Here is a 17,830-nt window from a genome sequence, read left to right as displayed (position 1 = left end):
AGGAGTACCGTTTGACTTTTTCAATGCAGAATTGGCTGGAATTGAGATTGGACGCCATGTCGCTTTTGGAGAGCCCCTGATGTGCCTAAACAGTGAAAAAAACCCACAAGTGCCACCATTTTGGAAACCAGACCCCTGAAGGAGCTTATCTAGATATGTGGTGAGCACTTTGAACCCCCAAATGCTTCATAGAAGTTTATAACGCAGATCAGTGAAAATAAAAAATCACTTTTTTAGCCCGCTATGTTTTATTTTATCAAGGGTAACAGGAGAAATTGGACCACAGAAGTTTTCGTGCAATTTGTCCTGAGTACGATGATACCCCATATGTGGGGGGGAACCACTGTTTGGGCGCATGGGAGAGCTCGAAAGGGAAGGAACGCCATTTTGGAATGCAGACTTTGATGAAATGGTCTGCGGGTGTCATGTTGCGTTTGCAGAGCCACTGATGTGCCTAACAGTATAAACCCCCCACAAGTGACCCCATTTTGGAAACTAGACCCCTGAAGGAGCTTATCAAATATGTGGTGAGCACTTTGAACCCCCAAGTGCTTCACAGAAGTTTATAGACGCAGAGCCGTGAAAATTAAAAATCTTTTTTCTTTCTTCAAAAATGATTTTTTTAGCCCGCTATTTTTTATTTTATCAAGGGTAACAGAAGAAATTGGACCACAAATGTTGTTGTGCAATTTGTCCTGAGTACGCTGATACCCCATATGTGGGGGGGAATCACTATTTGGGCGCATGGGAGAGCTCGGAAGGGAAGGAGCGCCATTTTGGAATGCAGACTTTGATGGAATTTTCTGTGGGTGTCATGTTGCGTTTGCAGAGCCCCTGTTGTGCCTTAACAGTATAAACCCCCCCACAAGTGACCCCATTTTGGAAACTAGACCCCCAAAGGAGCTGATCCAGATGTGTGGTGAGCACTTTGAACCCCCAAGTGATTCACAGAAGTTTATAACGCAGAGCCGTGAAAATAGTCTTTTTTTTTTTTTCCACAAGTGATTTTTTTTTAGCCCCCAATTTTTTTATTTTCCCAAGGGTAACAGGAGAAATTAGACCCCCAAAGTTGGTAATCCCAATGCTAACCCTAATCCTAATTCGCCCTAGCCCTAATTCTAGCCCTAATGGAAAAATGAAAAAAAAAATATTTTCTTTATTTCATTGTTTGCCTATCTAAGGGGGTGATAAACGGGGGGGAGGGCTATTTACTATTTTTTTTATTTTGATCATTATGATAGTTTATCATAGTGATCAAAATGAATGATTGGAATCTGCCGGGCGCACTGCGCATGCGCCCGCCATTTTCTCCGGATCCAAGATGACGGCGCCCACCGGAGGAAGCCGCAGGGACCCAGGACCACCGGGAGGGGACAGAGGACCACCGGGAGGTACAGGGGTGGACCGGGGACCTTATTTCTCTCTCCTCTGATGTGCGGTCATGAGAATGATATTCAAAATCAACTTCAGTGAAAATGCCTCATAATAATAATCTTTATATAGCGCCAACATATTCCGTAGTGCTCATGACAAGGAAAAGATGCTCAGTATTGTGTGTGGCCTCCACGTGCCTGTATGACCTACCTACTGTACAATGCCTGGGCATGCTCCTGATGAGGCGGCGGATGGTCTCCTGAGGGATCTCCTCCCAGACCTGGACTAAAGCATCCGCCAACAATAGGCAAAAAAATAAAACGACGACTTCCGGGTTCCGGCGCTGTGATGTGAGGACGCAGGAGACAGAGCTCCGCGCTCCCCTCAGCTACAAAGACCGACAAAGATCACCCCAAGGCTGCGGGAGACAGCGGGAAGTGAGGGATAAGTAGTAGGAGACGCCGGTATATGGAGCGGTACCTTCTCCGGAGCGGCGGCAAGCATTTAAAGCCAGGAGCTGCTGGGGAAGACCACGCAGCACGAGATCTCAAAATGGCGGCAGACGCGGGATACAGCGGTCTGCAGGGAGGTGAGCAGAGCCTGATGGAGGAGGAGGGGAGAAGGCAGCATGAGCAGCCGGCAGCCCAGCAGAGCAGTCAGTTAACGGACGTGCTCATAGACTATGATCGCCTGGCAGGAGCAGTGGCAGCACACCTGGCAGACAAGATAAAGGAGTCCCTGGAGGCCATGGTGGGGGTGGCGCTATCCCCCATTAAAGAACAGATCACACAGCAGGGAGCCAGAGTGGCAGAGCTGGAACAAAGATTATCTAATACAGAGGATGAGGTGACAACGTTAAAGGGGAAAATGAAGGAGATGGAGGAGGGTTCCCAGGCTATGAAAGACAAACTGGAAGATCTAGAAAACCGGTCCAGGAGAAGCAACTTAAGACTGGTGGGGTTACCGGAATCAATAACCATGCGGCAGCTGGATAACATTTGTGAAGCAGAGCTTCCCAAGGCGCTGGGCCTGACACACAGATGCAGAGTGGAAAGAGCGCACAGAGTGGGCCCTGTAAGAGAAAACACGGGCGCATGGGGAGCGGACGGGAAGGAGGGTAATGCAGGGGTGACTGGAACAGCCAGACCGCGCCAAGTCATAATAAAATATTTGGAATACAAGGACAAAGAAGAGTTGTTGCGAGCATTTAGAGGACGAAGGACCCCACTGTCTCTTCAAGGACATAAAATATTGATCTTTGGGGATTATTCGGCAGAGGTCACCCGGAAAAGGAAGTCCTTCAGCAAGATATGCACCACACTGTACTGCAAGGGTATAAAGTTTCAACTACTCTACCCTGCTCTTCTGAGAGTGACAAAACGAAATGGATCTTTTTTTGTGACAAAGGACTTGAGAGAGGCGGAGAGATGGATGGAGGAGATGGAGGACAGAAACCTGACAAGTGAATCTCCGGAGAGGAGGGGTGGTCGACACGGGGAGAGGGAAGGGGAGGTTCGGGAGGAGGGCTGGAACGAATGGACTGAAAGGAGAGAGGAAGGGAAGGAGCCTCACATGGAGAACCCTAAGGCACGAAGATCGCCGTCACACAAGTCGGGAAACCAGGGCAGGGGAGTGCCTTGAGAGAGACTCTGGGGAGTAGGTTTGAAGACTGAACTGAGGGATTTATGAGAGGAGAGATTGACGGATAGTGGGGGTTGAAGTGGCCTCTTCTTACTGGTTCCTCTCGTCTCTCCAGATGTTATTGATATTGGGGTTTTGCTTACTCTGAGGGGTAGGGGTAGGGGAGTACTAATATCTGGGGGGGATCGGGTTTCTTTCGCATTTATATTTTTATTTGATAAACTCCTCTGTTGGATGTTGAGGTATCCACAAAGCTGGGAAGAAGAGAGATTCTGGGTTCAGTAATGACAAATATTATGCATGGGAAAGGAGGGAGGGGGTGCTATATGTTGGCTAGACTACTGACCAAGAAGGCCTTGTTTGGGTTAGTTGGGTAATAAATTAATGAGGGATAGACTACGTATAATTCTTAATTAAATGGCTGAGGGAGAATAGCGGAGCCAGGAGCATCACAGAAAAAATGGGAGTGCAGAGACATTTGATTGTACAGGGGGGGATAGTTGAGGGGTTGTTAATTGTTAATGGATACAGGAAGGGTGGATGGGTACAGGGAATGCAACGGCATAAGCGCACTGAATGCTTGAAGGAAGCAAAACACCACACATATGAAAGACCACATGGCGACTTGACATATTTGAGGAATTGGGATAATGGTTAAAATAGTGACATGGAATGTAAAAGGATTGAAGTCACCACATAAACGTATGATGATATTGAGGCACCTCAAAAGATTGAAAGTGGATATAGCATTATTACAGGAGACTCATCTACCCCAGGGAGATTTCTTTCGTATGCAAAAACTATGGGTGGGAAAAGTAGTTGGGTCAGGCTCCATGGGACGCAAGGCAGGGGTGATGATTTTGATCAACAAAAATTTTAACCACACGATAGTGTCTCAGACCAATGACGAGGAAGGGAGGTATATCTACATCAAGCTTTCCAGTCCACAGGGAGAATTTGGTATACAGAACATATATGCCCCCAATAATGAACAAACTTCTTTTTTTAACTTCATCACTCAGAAATTGGAAAAGGATACGGAACTCAAAAGGGTGGTTGGAGGGGACTTTAATGCGGTGGTATCAAGGGGGGGAAGACAAGAGATATAGTAGAGATGATGGTAGGCCGATTAGAGAGGTAAAAGGTTTAATGGCCAAGCTTTTGGAGGACACAAATTTGAAAGATAGCTGGAGATTGCATCATCCAAATGACCGGGAGTACACTCACTATTCACATCCTCATGAAGCGTGGTCCAGGATTGACTACATTTTGGTTGACCAACTTTTGATGCATAGGGTTAGGGATGTGGTTATTGAGGATATGGTGATATCGGATCATAGCCCAGTGCTTTTAGACATCACTGATACAATACAGAGGGGGACAGATTATCTGTGGAGGTTTCCGTCGTTTTTGCTTAGAGACAAGGAATTTGCCAAAACTCTGATCGAATGGTGGGATGATTATAGCAGTACTAATAGTGAACATGCGGCAGATGTAATGTTGTTCTGGGAAACTGCAAAAACAGTACTGAGAGGTAGATTGATGGGACATGTAGCTAAACTTAGAAAGCATACTCATAAACAATACCAAAATGCAAGCGAGGCCCTCAGAGAGAAATACGCGGGGTACTTAGCAAACAAGACACAAAGTGCGAAAGAGGAGTGGAAGGCAGCGAGACAGGAATTTCACTCTTGGGTGGGGAAAAGAGAGGACCTGATACGATCACAACAGGAAGTTGATCTACACAAATTTGGCAATAAAGCGGGGAAATTATTGGACAATCTGGCGAAAGGACGACGACCAATGACCTTGATAACTAATATGACTAGACCGGACGGGAGCAAATCCTCAAACCCAAAGGAGATTACAGAGATTTTGGGGAAGTACTATGCGAATTTATAGACAGGGGAAGTGATCTGTTGGGAAAAATAAAACTTTCGCAAATAAATTCGGAAGAGCTGTCTAGATTGAACGCGGAAATAACAATAGAGGAAGTACAGTCGGTAATAAGGGATTTAAATATACACAAGGCACCGGGACCTGACGGGTTCAATGGGGAATTTTATAAAGAAATGGGAGAGCAGATAGCGCCGGTTTTGACTAGAATGTACAATAAAATACTTGGAGGATGTGGAATTTCGGGACATCTCAACACTGCGTACATAAAATTGATACCCAAGGGTGATAAGAATCTAGACAATCCAGCAAACTATAGGCCAATTTCATTAATAAATCAGGATCTTAAAATCTTGGCCAGATTGATGGCCAATAGGTTGGCGGAGATAATACCAAATTTAATTTCACCGGCACAATCTGGGTTTGTTAAAGGGAGGGCAGCGGTGACAAATGTGCGGAGGGCCATGTTGGTAATGGATGCTATTAGACACAGGGATCTTCGAAAGGAGGAATGTCCAGCCATGGTCACGCTTGATGCTGAAAAAGTGTTCGACAGCGTGGGGTGGACATGGTTGGAGACGGTACTCGACAATATGGGGATAGAGGGAGCCTTTCGTACGTTTATAGGAGTATTATACGCGAATCCTCAGGCGAGGGTGGCAACGCCCGAGTTCCTGTCGCAGTCTTTCCCTTTGAACAAAGGGACTAGACAGGGATGTCCATTATCACCCCTTCTGTTTAACCTTGCCATTGAGCCATTGTCTCGACTGTTAAATGAAGGAGATTGTTTCGAAGGCATTAGTGTTGGGAAGGAACGACTGCACTCAGCGCTATTTGCGGATGATATTATATTATTCATGAACAATCCTCAGAGGGACCTACCGAAAGTGATAAAACAGATAGAGGAGTTTGGGAGCTTGTCAGGTTTTAAATTGAACAGAACAAAGTGTGAAATACTATTTCTCTGTGGGCAAAGGATGCCACTAATGGTAGCAGATGGAACAAGGGGGGAAATCTGTGGGATACCAATAGCAAAGTCACATCTTAAATATCTAGGAATACAGATGGGATGTACGTCAGCATCGATATATGACTTAAACTACAAACCTTTGATACAGAAAATAGAACGGGAATTGAAGTTGTGGGAAGGGCTACCGTTATCTCTGCTAGGTAGAAATCATCTCTTGAAAATGATGTGCTTTCCAAAGTTACTCTACCCAATGCAGACCATCCCCATGTTGTTGAAACATACAGACATAAATAGATTGAATAAAGCATTTTCGACATTCCTATGGAGGGGGAAAAGACCGAGAATTAAAACGGAAAAATTGATGCAATCTTTGGAACAAGGAGGCATTAAACTGCCAAATATTAGAGGGTATAATTTGGCATGCCTGATGAGACATGCCATAGACTGGTTGAGGAAGACAAATGTGCATTCTGACATACGTTTGGAGAGTGAGTTTTGTAAACCCTGGGATTTAGGGGCACTATTACACACGTCATTGGCCAACATACCAAGGAACATTAAACACGTATGTAGAGATACGGTGATGGCCTGGAAGGCAGTGAGGAAAAAATTCAAGTTGTCTTGGAGAATATCCAAGCATCTTGATATATGGAGGTTCCCAGATTTCCCAGCGGGAAGAGACAACAAATTATTTTCAGAATGGAAGAACAAGGGGATAAAAAGGGTGACAGATCTAATACATGAGGTGGAGAATAGATGGCTGACATACCAGGAAATCGTGACAAAATATGGGCTATCCACATTTCAAATCCTCCAATACAAACAGATAGAAAAGGGGCTAATGTCACAACTGAGGGATGTTAGAATGGAACAGGTGACGAATGACTTGGACAGAATTATTATGAAAGACCGACATGAGAATTCTATTTCCGCATTATATAAAGCTTTGAGGGAGGTTTTGATTCCAATCTGCCCAGAACAAGTCTGGAGAGCATGGGCAAGACAACTGGTGACTCTGAAGCAGGGGAGAAGATATTACAGGGGTGGATGAAGATGAGGAAGGAGGTGATTAATGAAGGTTGGAGGGACACTCAATATAGACTGATGCATAGAGCAATTTATGGCTTTAACATCCCAAATACACAACAGATAAACAGAGTGACTCAGTGCCCCAAATGTAAATTGCCATAAACAGACCTGTTCCATGGGATCTGGCAATGCCCAGAGAGCCAGAAATTCTGGAAAGGATTACAATTATTTATGCAAAAAGTGGGGAGTGTGGAAATTGAAATGGATCCATTGCTGTGGATCTTTCATTATAGGAACAAGGGACAGGTAGAGGAGGAGAGTAACAGAGGCCCAAATTACCAAAATTGTTTCATGGGGTGGCTATGATAGGTAAGAGGGCTCTACTGTCCAAATGGCTTGAGGGAAGTGTGCCGTTGATGGAAGAGGTGATGGGACAGATTAAATCTTTACTCAGAATCGAACAGCTGGAGGCGGAAAGGAACAAGGAGGGTCTGACGGGTAAATTCTTTAAAAAATGGAGACTTTTCATAGTAAGACAATGTGATGAAGAGGAAATAAGGAGAATAGTAAGGCCCTTTAAATATACTGAATGGTACCTACTGGAAGACATCCAAAACAATTTGGGGAATCTGAAGTTGGCTAATGAAGGCGAGGTGTAAGGTCCTGGTAGGGACAGGAGTTAAAAAGGATAAATGTGTGGTGATATTTTACAGAGGTGATGCTTGCAATCTGTGTTTTACAAGTGGTCTAGACATAACATGTGTGCGAAGTTGCTAGGGGAGACCATTGAAAATGTAAGAGGAAGAGGGTTTGTTTAAGGGAGGGTAGGAAGGGAGGATGATAGGCTGAGTTATTGTCTGTTTATTGGAAAGATGACTTGCCATGTGAAATGAAGCAATGTCTATGAAAAATTTGAAAATTTGAAATAAAATTTGTTTAAAAAAAATAAAAAAAAAATAAAACAAAAAAGCAACAATATACATACCTCTCCGCTATTCAGTCAGGTCACCCACTGCAATCCATCAGAAGGGGTTAACTGGTTTACAACGGGGATCGGTGCTAATGCGACCGGCCCCACTGTAAACCACTGCCGAATAGATTCATCTCTGCACAGCCTCCCTGGATGACCGGAGATGAACTAATAAGTGTGGGAAAGTTTCTGAACTTTTTCCCACGCTCATCAGGTCAGCCAGGGACTCCGCACTGGCTCCCCTTCCCCCGCCGTCTTTCTGGGACAATTGACTCGTGTATAAGCCGAGGGTGGTGTTTTCAGCACAAAAAAAGTGCTGAAAAACTCAGCTTATACACGAGTATATACGGTAAGTCTTCTTTTTTAATTTTATACATCTCCCTTACCTCTGACCCATTTTTCTTTTTTAAATAAGAGGTGTATAAAATCTTAAATCAGGTTTTTATCTTTATTCAATTTTTTTATATTACTATCTACATGAAAAAAAATCTTCCAATTTTCACACTGGCCTCTAGACATTATACTTGACTCCTTGTTTTATGCAGATGACTCCTCAGCAGTCTAATCACAGAAAGGCATAACAATGAAAGGTAATACCTCTGTATACAGTAGATAACACAGTATCCCACCATTCTCGATAGATGTCACAGCTCACCTCCTCCTGTACAATGACTGATAACTCTATATATAGTAGATAGCACAGTATCCACCATTTACAATAGGTGATATAACAGCTCACCTCCTCCTGTTGTGCAGTGAACAGATTAGAGCATGTTCAGATTTATACAAACAAATATGGACTGAGTCAGTCTACTGTTGTAAATGTCCATGTTCAAAACAGGACCTACATGTCTAGTATTAGGCATAGTTACCTGTAAACAAATCAAAAGTTTTCTAAACATAAACAAAAAAACCCTGATTTAAACAATAGGCCATTTTCTGATGACACATTTCCTTTAACAGGAATCTGTCACACCCCTGGGACCTATATAACCTATTTCTATGGGCATACTGTACATGTGATAGAAATGCTATAAAATAGTCTATGGGCATACAGAATCAAAGAAGGAAAGGTATCCAGCAACAGATCCATCGGTGAATAGTTATTTAAAAACAAAAATCTTTAATGTATAACATGGTTAAAATTATGTTAAAACTATTAGTTTAGAAAAAATACAAGTAACCCAGGAAACTCATGGCCTTACTCGTTTCAAACCGATTGGTTCTTAATCGTAGTTCAGAGTGTTCCCATACCCTATGGGCATACAGATATGACTATTTTTAACATTTCTGTCACATGTATGCCTATAGTAATGTTATATACACGTCCCAGGGGGGTGACAGATTCCCTTTTAAGCAATTCTATTTATAATTATGTTACCTCAGGCTGTGTTTTGACAGCAAGTTAACCATTTTTTAATGATCGATTGCAGCCTAAAATGACATTTAGTTGCAGCTATAGAGAAGATTAGAAGATGTTTGACATACTCCAATGTGTGCATTTTCTGGTTGAATGTCATAGCTACCTACAGTATTTAATGGAAACTTGGCTTAGGGTGCAGTACATTAAATCCCTCACTGTGTGGCAGTGTTTTGTGCAATCTAAGACAAGTCTGATAGCAATAATTCTATGTTGGCCACAGATGTAGATATTTTTCCAGATCAGATGCACAGGAATCTCTGATCTGTCTTAAACCCCACATCCCTCCTCACTGTATGATCGCAGTGAAGAGCATGGTCACATGTGCCCTTCACCCCAAACATCCAAGAAGGTGCTCAGCTGTTTCCATCCGCTGTTTGAAAGTAAATACATACTTGCCAATAGGCCAGGATTAGCTAGGACTGTCCCAGATTTTTCGGAAAATAATCGGTGGCCTGACATGGGATGAGGTTTACAAATCTATGGTCCTTCATGGGTTTGGGGTGGGATGGGGCACCACATAATAGAATGTGTTCAGTGTTGGTTCATGTCTGCCCATGTCGGAGTCTACGGCCCTCACACTTCCCATACGTTGCATCAGAGAAGGCTGCTTTTTTCCTATTTGTTTGCAATCATTTTTTTGTTAATGTAACGGGTGACCCCATAAGAAATGTGATATGTTAGGTAATGTGAAGCCATGATGCTGGGTAATAAACTAATATCACTATCATTTGCGACGCAACTCTTGATGTTACTGGAGTATAAAATTACTAACGACCAGCAAAGTATTGTGAAATACATTCATATTAAATGAAATACAGCTTTCTAGGTGTAAGAAAGTTATTACTGACCTTGTATATTAACCCTGGAGATCTGCGGATGGTTGGACATTGGTGACCTCCTGTGGAGAAGTTAAAATAGAAATTATTTACAAAATCTTTTACACTGCACAACACTCCAAGAAAAAAATAACCAGACAGGACAACTCTTATCAAGTGCTGCTCGAATGTCACATGCTGGAAGACAAAAGGGCGGTATTATCACTCAGGATGGAGATAAGCTGGAGGTATGCGCCTGCACATGATGTGTTGGTGCCGGGCACTGTGACACGGTTTACTGAGTGTGTCTGATAACTGCAGCGACTGGATGTTTCTTTTGGGCACAGAAGATGTTGCATGTGCTTCATATCTTTGGGTTGATTGAATATTGTTTGCCCTAATGTGCAAGAATGGCAGAAAGAAAGGTCATCAATAAGACACACAACATCTCACCATATTCCCTGTGCAGTTACACAATAGAACTAAATGCAACAAGACAGACCAATATCCATCCAGTGTAGGGAAAAGTAGGAGCTTCCAGATTATGAAATGCCAGATTATTAGAATTTCAGCATCTGTAGGATGACTGCAACAGAACCAGATCTCATGGTGATGTAAGTCTGACTTATTTCCAATATGGGAGGTTTTGGTATTCCAGCGGAAATGTTATAATCCCATCCGAAATGTAAAGTGCTGCGGAATATGTCGCCGCTATAGAAATAACATTTATTATTACTATAATTGACAACTCTCTCAATGTCTGGATAAAGGGGAGACCTCTGGAACTTCAGAAAGAGTTGGAGATTTTCCCAGGCACAGTCAAACCCTCAAACCTCCTGGAAAACAGCACTTCCTTATGGTTTCTTGTTCCTAAATAAAGGGATGAGATGTGGATTCACTACTACACTGCTCAATACTGCTGTATAATGTCCTCATTGCTGATTCTGTTATGATTGAGTCACCGAAAGAGGCAAAAACAGAAAAGCTAGCTAAGTCCAGAAAACCAGAGAAGTTGGCAGCTATCGGATTGCAGACCCCTGAACCTATCAACACAACTAGCAGTAGCCGTGGGGGGTTCCTACGATGCCCTAGACCCCTCGATCACAGCCGGAGAATTAAATAGGCCTAAAGAAAGAAAGGGGAAATCTAAACTGCCCCAGAGCAGACCCCAAAGCAATAGGCAGCCCCCAACATATAATGACGGTGAAGCAAGATGAAAATACTAACACAGACAGAAAGATAGACTGAGCAAAGACAGGGCCCAAGCTAACTAGATAGATAAGGACAGGAAGGCTGCTGTCTGCAATCCATGAAAAACCCTATGAAAATAAGAGCCAACAGACTGACAGTGAAAAAGGCCCTGAAGACGCTAGGCTTCAAAAAAGCTATGTCAGTACTCAGGAATATTCTGAAGACAGAACTACAGGAAAAAGGAGATTCAGCTCACCCCAGCAGGGAATGGCAGAATACAGAAAAGCAAGGAAAACAAAAAAAACAAAACAAAAATGCTAACAGGCAAAACAGAAAACTTAGCTTTAGAGGAGCAGGAATCAGACTGGTGTCCTAGAAGTCCACAGAGAAATCACCCGCAGGGCAGAAGGGCGTCGGCAGCCTTATATCCAGTCCGTGACTCCACTCAGCCAGTCATCCTCATTAGGCTCAGGTGCCTGATAATCAGGCTCATTACCTTCCTTTACCAGAATAGGGAGTTCACCAGACCTCAGTGACGAAGGGGAAAATGAACTCACAACATGATTCTCTTGCTAAACATGTACTATAATAGAGACAGAAAAGCAGGAATCCATCATGTCTGTGTGAGCTGTGTTTGAGAGACATCAAAGCAGCTCGTCTCCATTCATCAGCTCAGAGACAATGGAAAATTAGACATGAAAACTGCATAGGTGAAAACTGGTACAAGGTACAAGTCATATAATGGCGAGAAATAGTGTAATTCCTCATCTACACACACAGGACTGCTTATTCTGAAAAGTCTCCTGAAATGATGGCGGCACTATAAGGACTTGCTATTCATGCAATTGTGTAAGTGCCATTCCATTAGATTTATTTACATCTGGGTTATCTAGCACAGATTACTAGCCTATAAAGAATTCATCAGATCGATTGAAAATGAATGAAGGATATAAATAAGTGTGAAAAAGACTGATCGATTATAATTGTGCAATCACTGCCCAACAATGCAACAACTGTCCAGCAATGCATGTGTTCAGTAGTCGCCTTCCTGCTCCATGAAAGGCCTTCTGTTAATTACCGTATCAGTAATGGAGGCTTTTCAGGTCTTATAGTTTATCTCATCCTAACTTTACTGTTTCTCATACGGATCTTTACAAGTCCATAACTATAGATAATATTGTCCTTTATGTTACTTTAATCAGAAAGAACGAACATTGATTGGACAGTATCAGAATGGGGGACACAATCCTCAAATAGTACCACCAATTATCAATATAAACCTCCAGGAGGAATAACAGAGGAGTGGCAAAAAATAGGTGTGAGATGATGATCTAGAATTTCATGGGAAACTGACATGTTAGTAGTGGTGACTCGTCCTTTTTCGCTTTTGTTCCCATATGGCAAATATGCTACAGATTTTCAGCTGTGAATTTGCAGACAAAAAAATTTCAGCATATTAAATCACCAGTTGAGATATAAAATTTAATCCACAAATAACAGATAAATTGCAGTGGAAATTGATTTGAAGCGTAGATTTTCAATCCATGACCTGACAGTTTATGCTGTGGATTTTCAATGCAGATTTCACTATTTGCATAGAATGAGATATGTGACAAATCCACAGCAATTGCACAATGAGACCACACTATTTGGAGCATTTTTTTTGCTGCTATGAATTTCCCATCTCAAAAGTTTGGCAGTGAACCAGTTCTGTGTGGAAAAATACTAAGAGTCCAGTGGGAAAGTATGTATGATTTGCATACAAAAAAATATTCTACCTAGATAGAATAAGATGGATTTCACAAAATCTCATTTACACTGAAAAAAAAAATCTGCAGCATAAACTGACCAGTGAGGTGGAACTGAAATCTGCAGCAGGCCAATCAATTTCAATGCAAAAGGTGATATGTGCAGCAAAACCATACTTTTTTTCAACAAGAAATAAACAGATTCTGCTGATTACGTCTTGGTGACACACAACACGTTAAGGGTGTGTGCACACACTGCGGATTCTGCTGCGGATCCGCAGCAGTTTTGGCCCTGCGGATCCGCAGCAATTTCTGCTGCGGTGTACAGTACCATAATATCCTATGGGAAATGGAAACCGCAGTGCAGACGGTGCGGATTTTTCCTTGCGGATTTGCTGCGGTTTGTAATCCGCAGAAAGAATTGACATGTCAATTCTTTCTGCGGATTTCGCTGCGGTTTACCATCTCCTCCATTGTAGAGGTGATAAACCGCAGGGCAAAACCACAGGCTAATCCGCAGATAAACCGCAGGTCTTTTGACATGCGGATTTTGCAAAATTCGCGTGGATCAGTCCGCAGCGTGTGCACACGGTGCGGATCCGCGCGGATTTTACTAAATCCGCAGGTCAAATGACCTGCATTTTTCCTGCGGATTTAGTGCCTTTTTTGTGTGGTTTTACTGCCGTTTTTGTGCGGTTTTCCACCTGCGGATTTGTAGAATGGAGCAGGTGGAAAACTGCAGCAAAACCGCACAAAAGAAGTGACATGCTGCTTTTTTTATTCAGCAGTATGTGCCCAGCGGTTTTTTTTTTTACATCGCCAATAATGGTACTGTACATCATCTGCAGTTTTGCTGTGGATCCGCAGGGCCAAATCCACTACGGATCCGCAACAGAATCCGCACCGTGTGCACAGAGCCTTAGAGGTCTCATGAAGTCCATATCCTAATCAGAGAAGGAGGATTGCGAAAATATTAGGCAGATGGTTTAATATTGTGGTAATTCAGCATTTGAAGCATTTTTTATAGAGTTTTAATTAATAATTTCTGGGTGACACATAGGTCCGATACTCTGAAATTTTATAAGGATAGTTTAAAGAACTACACACTCAATAATTCAGTTTAGGGCCTGTCACACTAAGCGATATCGCTAGCAATATCGCTATAACGTCACTGGTTTTTGTGACGTTATAGCGATATCGCTATGTCTGATACTTACCTCCGACCGCTCCCCCGCTGGTTATCGCTGATTGCGCGAGAACGTCCTGGGCCGTTTCTCGTCGTCAGCTTCCTGCTGGGCTTCCTGTGGCGCCGACGAGCGAAGCGTGGACGCGGGCGGGAGGACGTCAGGATCGCCTCGTCTGAAAGGTAAGTAACGACCCCCGACCGCTGCTGTCGCTGGTGAGATCTGCCTGTGTGGCAGCTCACTAGCGACCACTTAGCGATGCACCAGTGATCCTGACCGCGTCATATCGCTGGTCGGGATCGCTGGTGCATCACTAAGTGTGACAGTACCTTTACTTAAAGGCAATCTGTCACCCCATTTTTCGAGTATCAGCTGCCGGCACCGCCATCAGGGGCTTATCTACAGCATTCTGTAATGCTGTAGATAAACCCACGATGTAACCTGAAAGATAAGAAAAATGAAATATATTATAATCACCCAGGAGCGGTCCGGTTTTGGTCCGATGGGTGTAGCCGACCTGTCCGGCACCTCCCATCGGTGACGTCCTCTTCTTTGCTGGCCTGTCATTCCTGCAGTGCGCAGGCGCCGGGAGAGGTCCAGCGCCTGTGCACTGCAGTACTCTGCTCTGCCCTCAACAGGGCAGAGCAGTGAGCCTGCTTAGGAGCCACGACAGGCAGCAAAGAAGAGGACGTCACCATTAGACGATGGTAGGCGCCGCACCGCAGCACCCATCGGACCAAGACCAGACCGCCCCCGGTGAGTATAATCTAACTCATTTTTCTTATCTTTCAGGTTACATTGGGGGCTTATCTACAGCATTACAGAAAGCTGTAGATAAGCCCCTGATGGCGGTGCCGGCAGCTAATACTCGAAAAATTGGGTGACAGATTCCCTTTAAAGTATACCTCTCATTTGCATTTTTGTATTTGATACACTCTAAACATGCTGTAGATTGGTGGTGGTTTGAATCCTGAGACCCCCACTGATCACTCAAAACACTTTAGAGATGTCAGCTAAGCAGAAATACAGCTAAGCAGAGACCCTCCTCTTCCGCACGAGCGAGGTATGGATCCATAGAAGATAATCCTCCATGCAGAACAAATATAGCTGAGCTCCATACATAGCTGTCTGGATGTATCCATACACAGGAGGGTGGGGACCAATCTGAATAGACGGATCAGAAATCTGTGTCTCGTTGACGTGACTAATAAATGTATAGGTGGCCACGTAAACATCTGTTTATTCTATGCACAGGCACCACTGACCTGTGTAAAGAGAGCACCATCTAGGGGCTGAAGACAGTAGCGCAATGCTGGTTATGTAATGGTATTGCACGTGTCAAGGAAACGCCTGAACATAATAGATCGATGTTTGCTATATATACGCACACACACACACCTATTTTTTTTTCTGATTAGTAAACTTTAATTTTAGTGATCTGCATAAACACACTGTTAGGCCAGGGTCGCACTTGCGAGTGCAATGCAAGAAACTCACGCATCAATACCCGGCACTGCCGCCGGCGGTTCAGACCGGAGCATTCAGTTGCATAGAAAGACATGCAGCCGCACACTCCGGTCCTGAGTGGCGGCGGCAGTGCCAGGTATTGATGCGAGAGACTCCTGGGAGTTTCTCGCATTGGGCTCACAAGTGTTACCCCGGCCTTATACAGCTGTCACAGGTTCTCCTTCTGGTCTTTTTAGTGCTGTTCTCACAGACTGCACAGCTCTTCCATCCATACAATGGCAGCTGATGGAGGAGCATGTGACCAGACTGTCCATCAGCCTCCTCCAGTAGAAAAGCAGCTTCCCAGCATGAGGTGCTTTGCAATTAGACTAGCCTGATGGATATTGTGTAAAGATAATGTGGTTGATCCGTGAACTGATTCTGCAGCCAGCAACAGACAGTGCAAAACAGAGGCTTTAGGAGGCAAATGGTGCAACATTTTTGACAAAACCCAATTGCAAAAATTATTTTTGCCACAATGGCATGCATTTAAGTAAAAACAAAATGTCCTCACAAGGTGGACAACCTCTTTAAAGGGTAACAACATTTTCAGTTGTATTTTAGCATGCTCGTGTGCTGACAGAGTCACTTCGCCGAGCTCAAATTATCTGTTCAAGTCCCGCGTCTGCATGTCTCGCGGCTGTTCGACAGCTGAAACACATGCAGGCATTGCCTAACAGACCGAACCGGTTAGCAAACGAGCAGGTTCGCTTATCACTAGTGCTGATCCATCTCTGCCATAATCTGTACTCCATATAACTACACTACTCCAAAAAATAAAGGGAATACTTAAACAACAGAATATAACTCCAGATAAATCAAACTTCTGTGAAATCAAACTGTCCACTTAGGTAGCAACACTGATTGACAATCAATTTCACATGCTGTTGCGCAAATGGAATAGACAACAGATGGAAATTATTGGCAATTACCAAGAAACACTCAATAAAGGAGTGGTTCTGCAGGTGGGGACTAGAGATGAGCGACTTTGCCTTTTTTCGGGTCGAGTCGGGTTTCATGAAACCCAACTTTCGCAAAAGTTGGGTCGAATGAAATTGTCCAACTATAGGGAAAAGTCAGAGGTCGACTGAAACACGAAACCCAATGCAAGTCAATGGGGAAGCAAAGTCGGCAGGGAGTGGAAGACAGTAAACACACCTACAATGCCCATTTCAATGCCAAAAACATCAATTCTTATAACTGAAGCTTGTCAACCTTAATTTAATTCCTAATAATAGTGACACATTGAAAATTGGGTGTTATTTGGCTAAAGTTGTGGGGGGGGGGGGTTTGGGCTGGCTCCAGGTTTTCGTGTGCCCTGGGCGAAAGAGTGTCAGTGCGCCCCATTAACACATTCCACAACTCATGATGCTCCGATATGCCACAGAAATATAGGTATAGTACAATGACACATACTTCACTGCTTACATGACATGACTGACCTATTTTAAATTGTACAGTAGCTCAAAAAACAGGACAGTATATTACTCCATACAGTGTTATGGCCACCACATTGTGCGTCATACAGAATAATGAGCCCATATATTTCTCCATACCAAATAATTAGTCACATATAATGTTCCATACAGTATCTGATGAGCTCCACATAATGCTCCATATACAATGGGCCCCATTTGTAATGCTCCAGTGTATAATGTGCCCCTTAGATGCTGCTCCAGTATCTGATCTGCCCCATTTACAATGCTCCATTACATGATGGGCCTCATGGATGATGCTCCAGTGTATCATGGGCTCCAATAATGCTCCATAAATAATGGGCCCCATTTCTAATGCTCGAGTGTATAATGGGCCCCTTAGATGCTGCTCCAGTGTCTGATCTGCCCCATTTACATTGCTACAGTACATGATGGGACCTATTTTTAATTAATCCAGGCATGGTATGTGAAAAGAGCTCCATGGAGTAATCTGAGGTGTGTGCTTCCACATCCTTCACTTTTGGTGTGGGTTAAGGACACAAGGAAAGGGGTTGCTCCTGACCAGAAGCCTGCACTTACGACTCTTGCATTTTTTACAACTTCAGAAGAGGAGGCGATAGAGCTGGAGGCTGTTTCAGCAATGTAAG

General features: G+C 43.6%; 1 protein-coding gene across 4 annotated transcripts in view; it reads right to left on the bottom strand.

Moving 5' to 3' along the window:
• Positions 1-17,830, bottom strand: part of PDE4B (phosphodiesterase 4B) — a 577,622-nt gene that overhangs the window by 127,804 nt on the left and 431,988 nt on the right. For all 4 annotated transcript variants that reach the window (XM_073544721.1, XM_073544720.1, XM_073544722.1 and 1 more), the window contains one exon: positions 10,152-10,201. In XM_073544721.1, the coding sequence (XP_073400822.1) occupies positions 10,152-10,201 (50 nt within the window). The remainder of the gene's footprint in view (positions 1-10,151; positions 10,202-17,830) is intronic.

Source organism: Dendrobates tinctorius, unplaced genomic scaffold (genome assembly GCF_039654945.1).
Source record: "Dendrobates tinctorius isolate UK_male_01 unplaced genomic scaffold, ASM3965494v1 ptg000138l, whole genome shotgun sequence".
In the NCBI taxonomy this organism is placed as follows: domain Eukaryota; kingdom Metazoa; phylum Chordata; class Amphibia; order Anura; family Dendrobatidae; genus Dendrobates; species Dendrobates tinctorius.
Note: the sequence above shows the minus strand (reverse complement) of the source record. Positions and strands in the feature narration are given on the sequence as shown.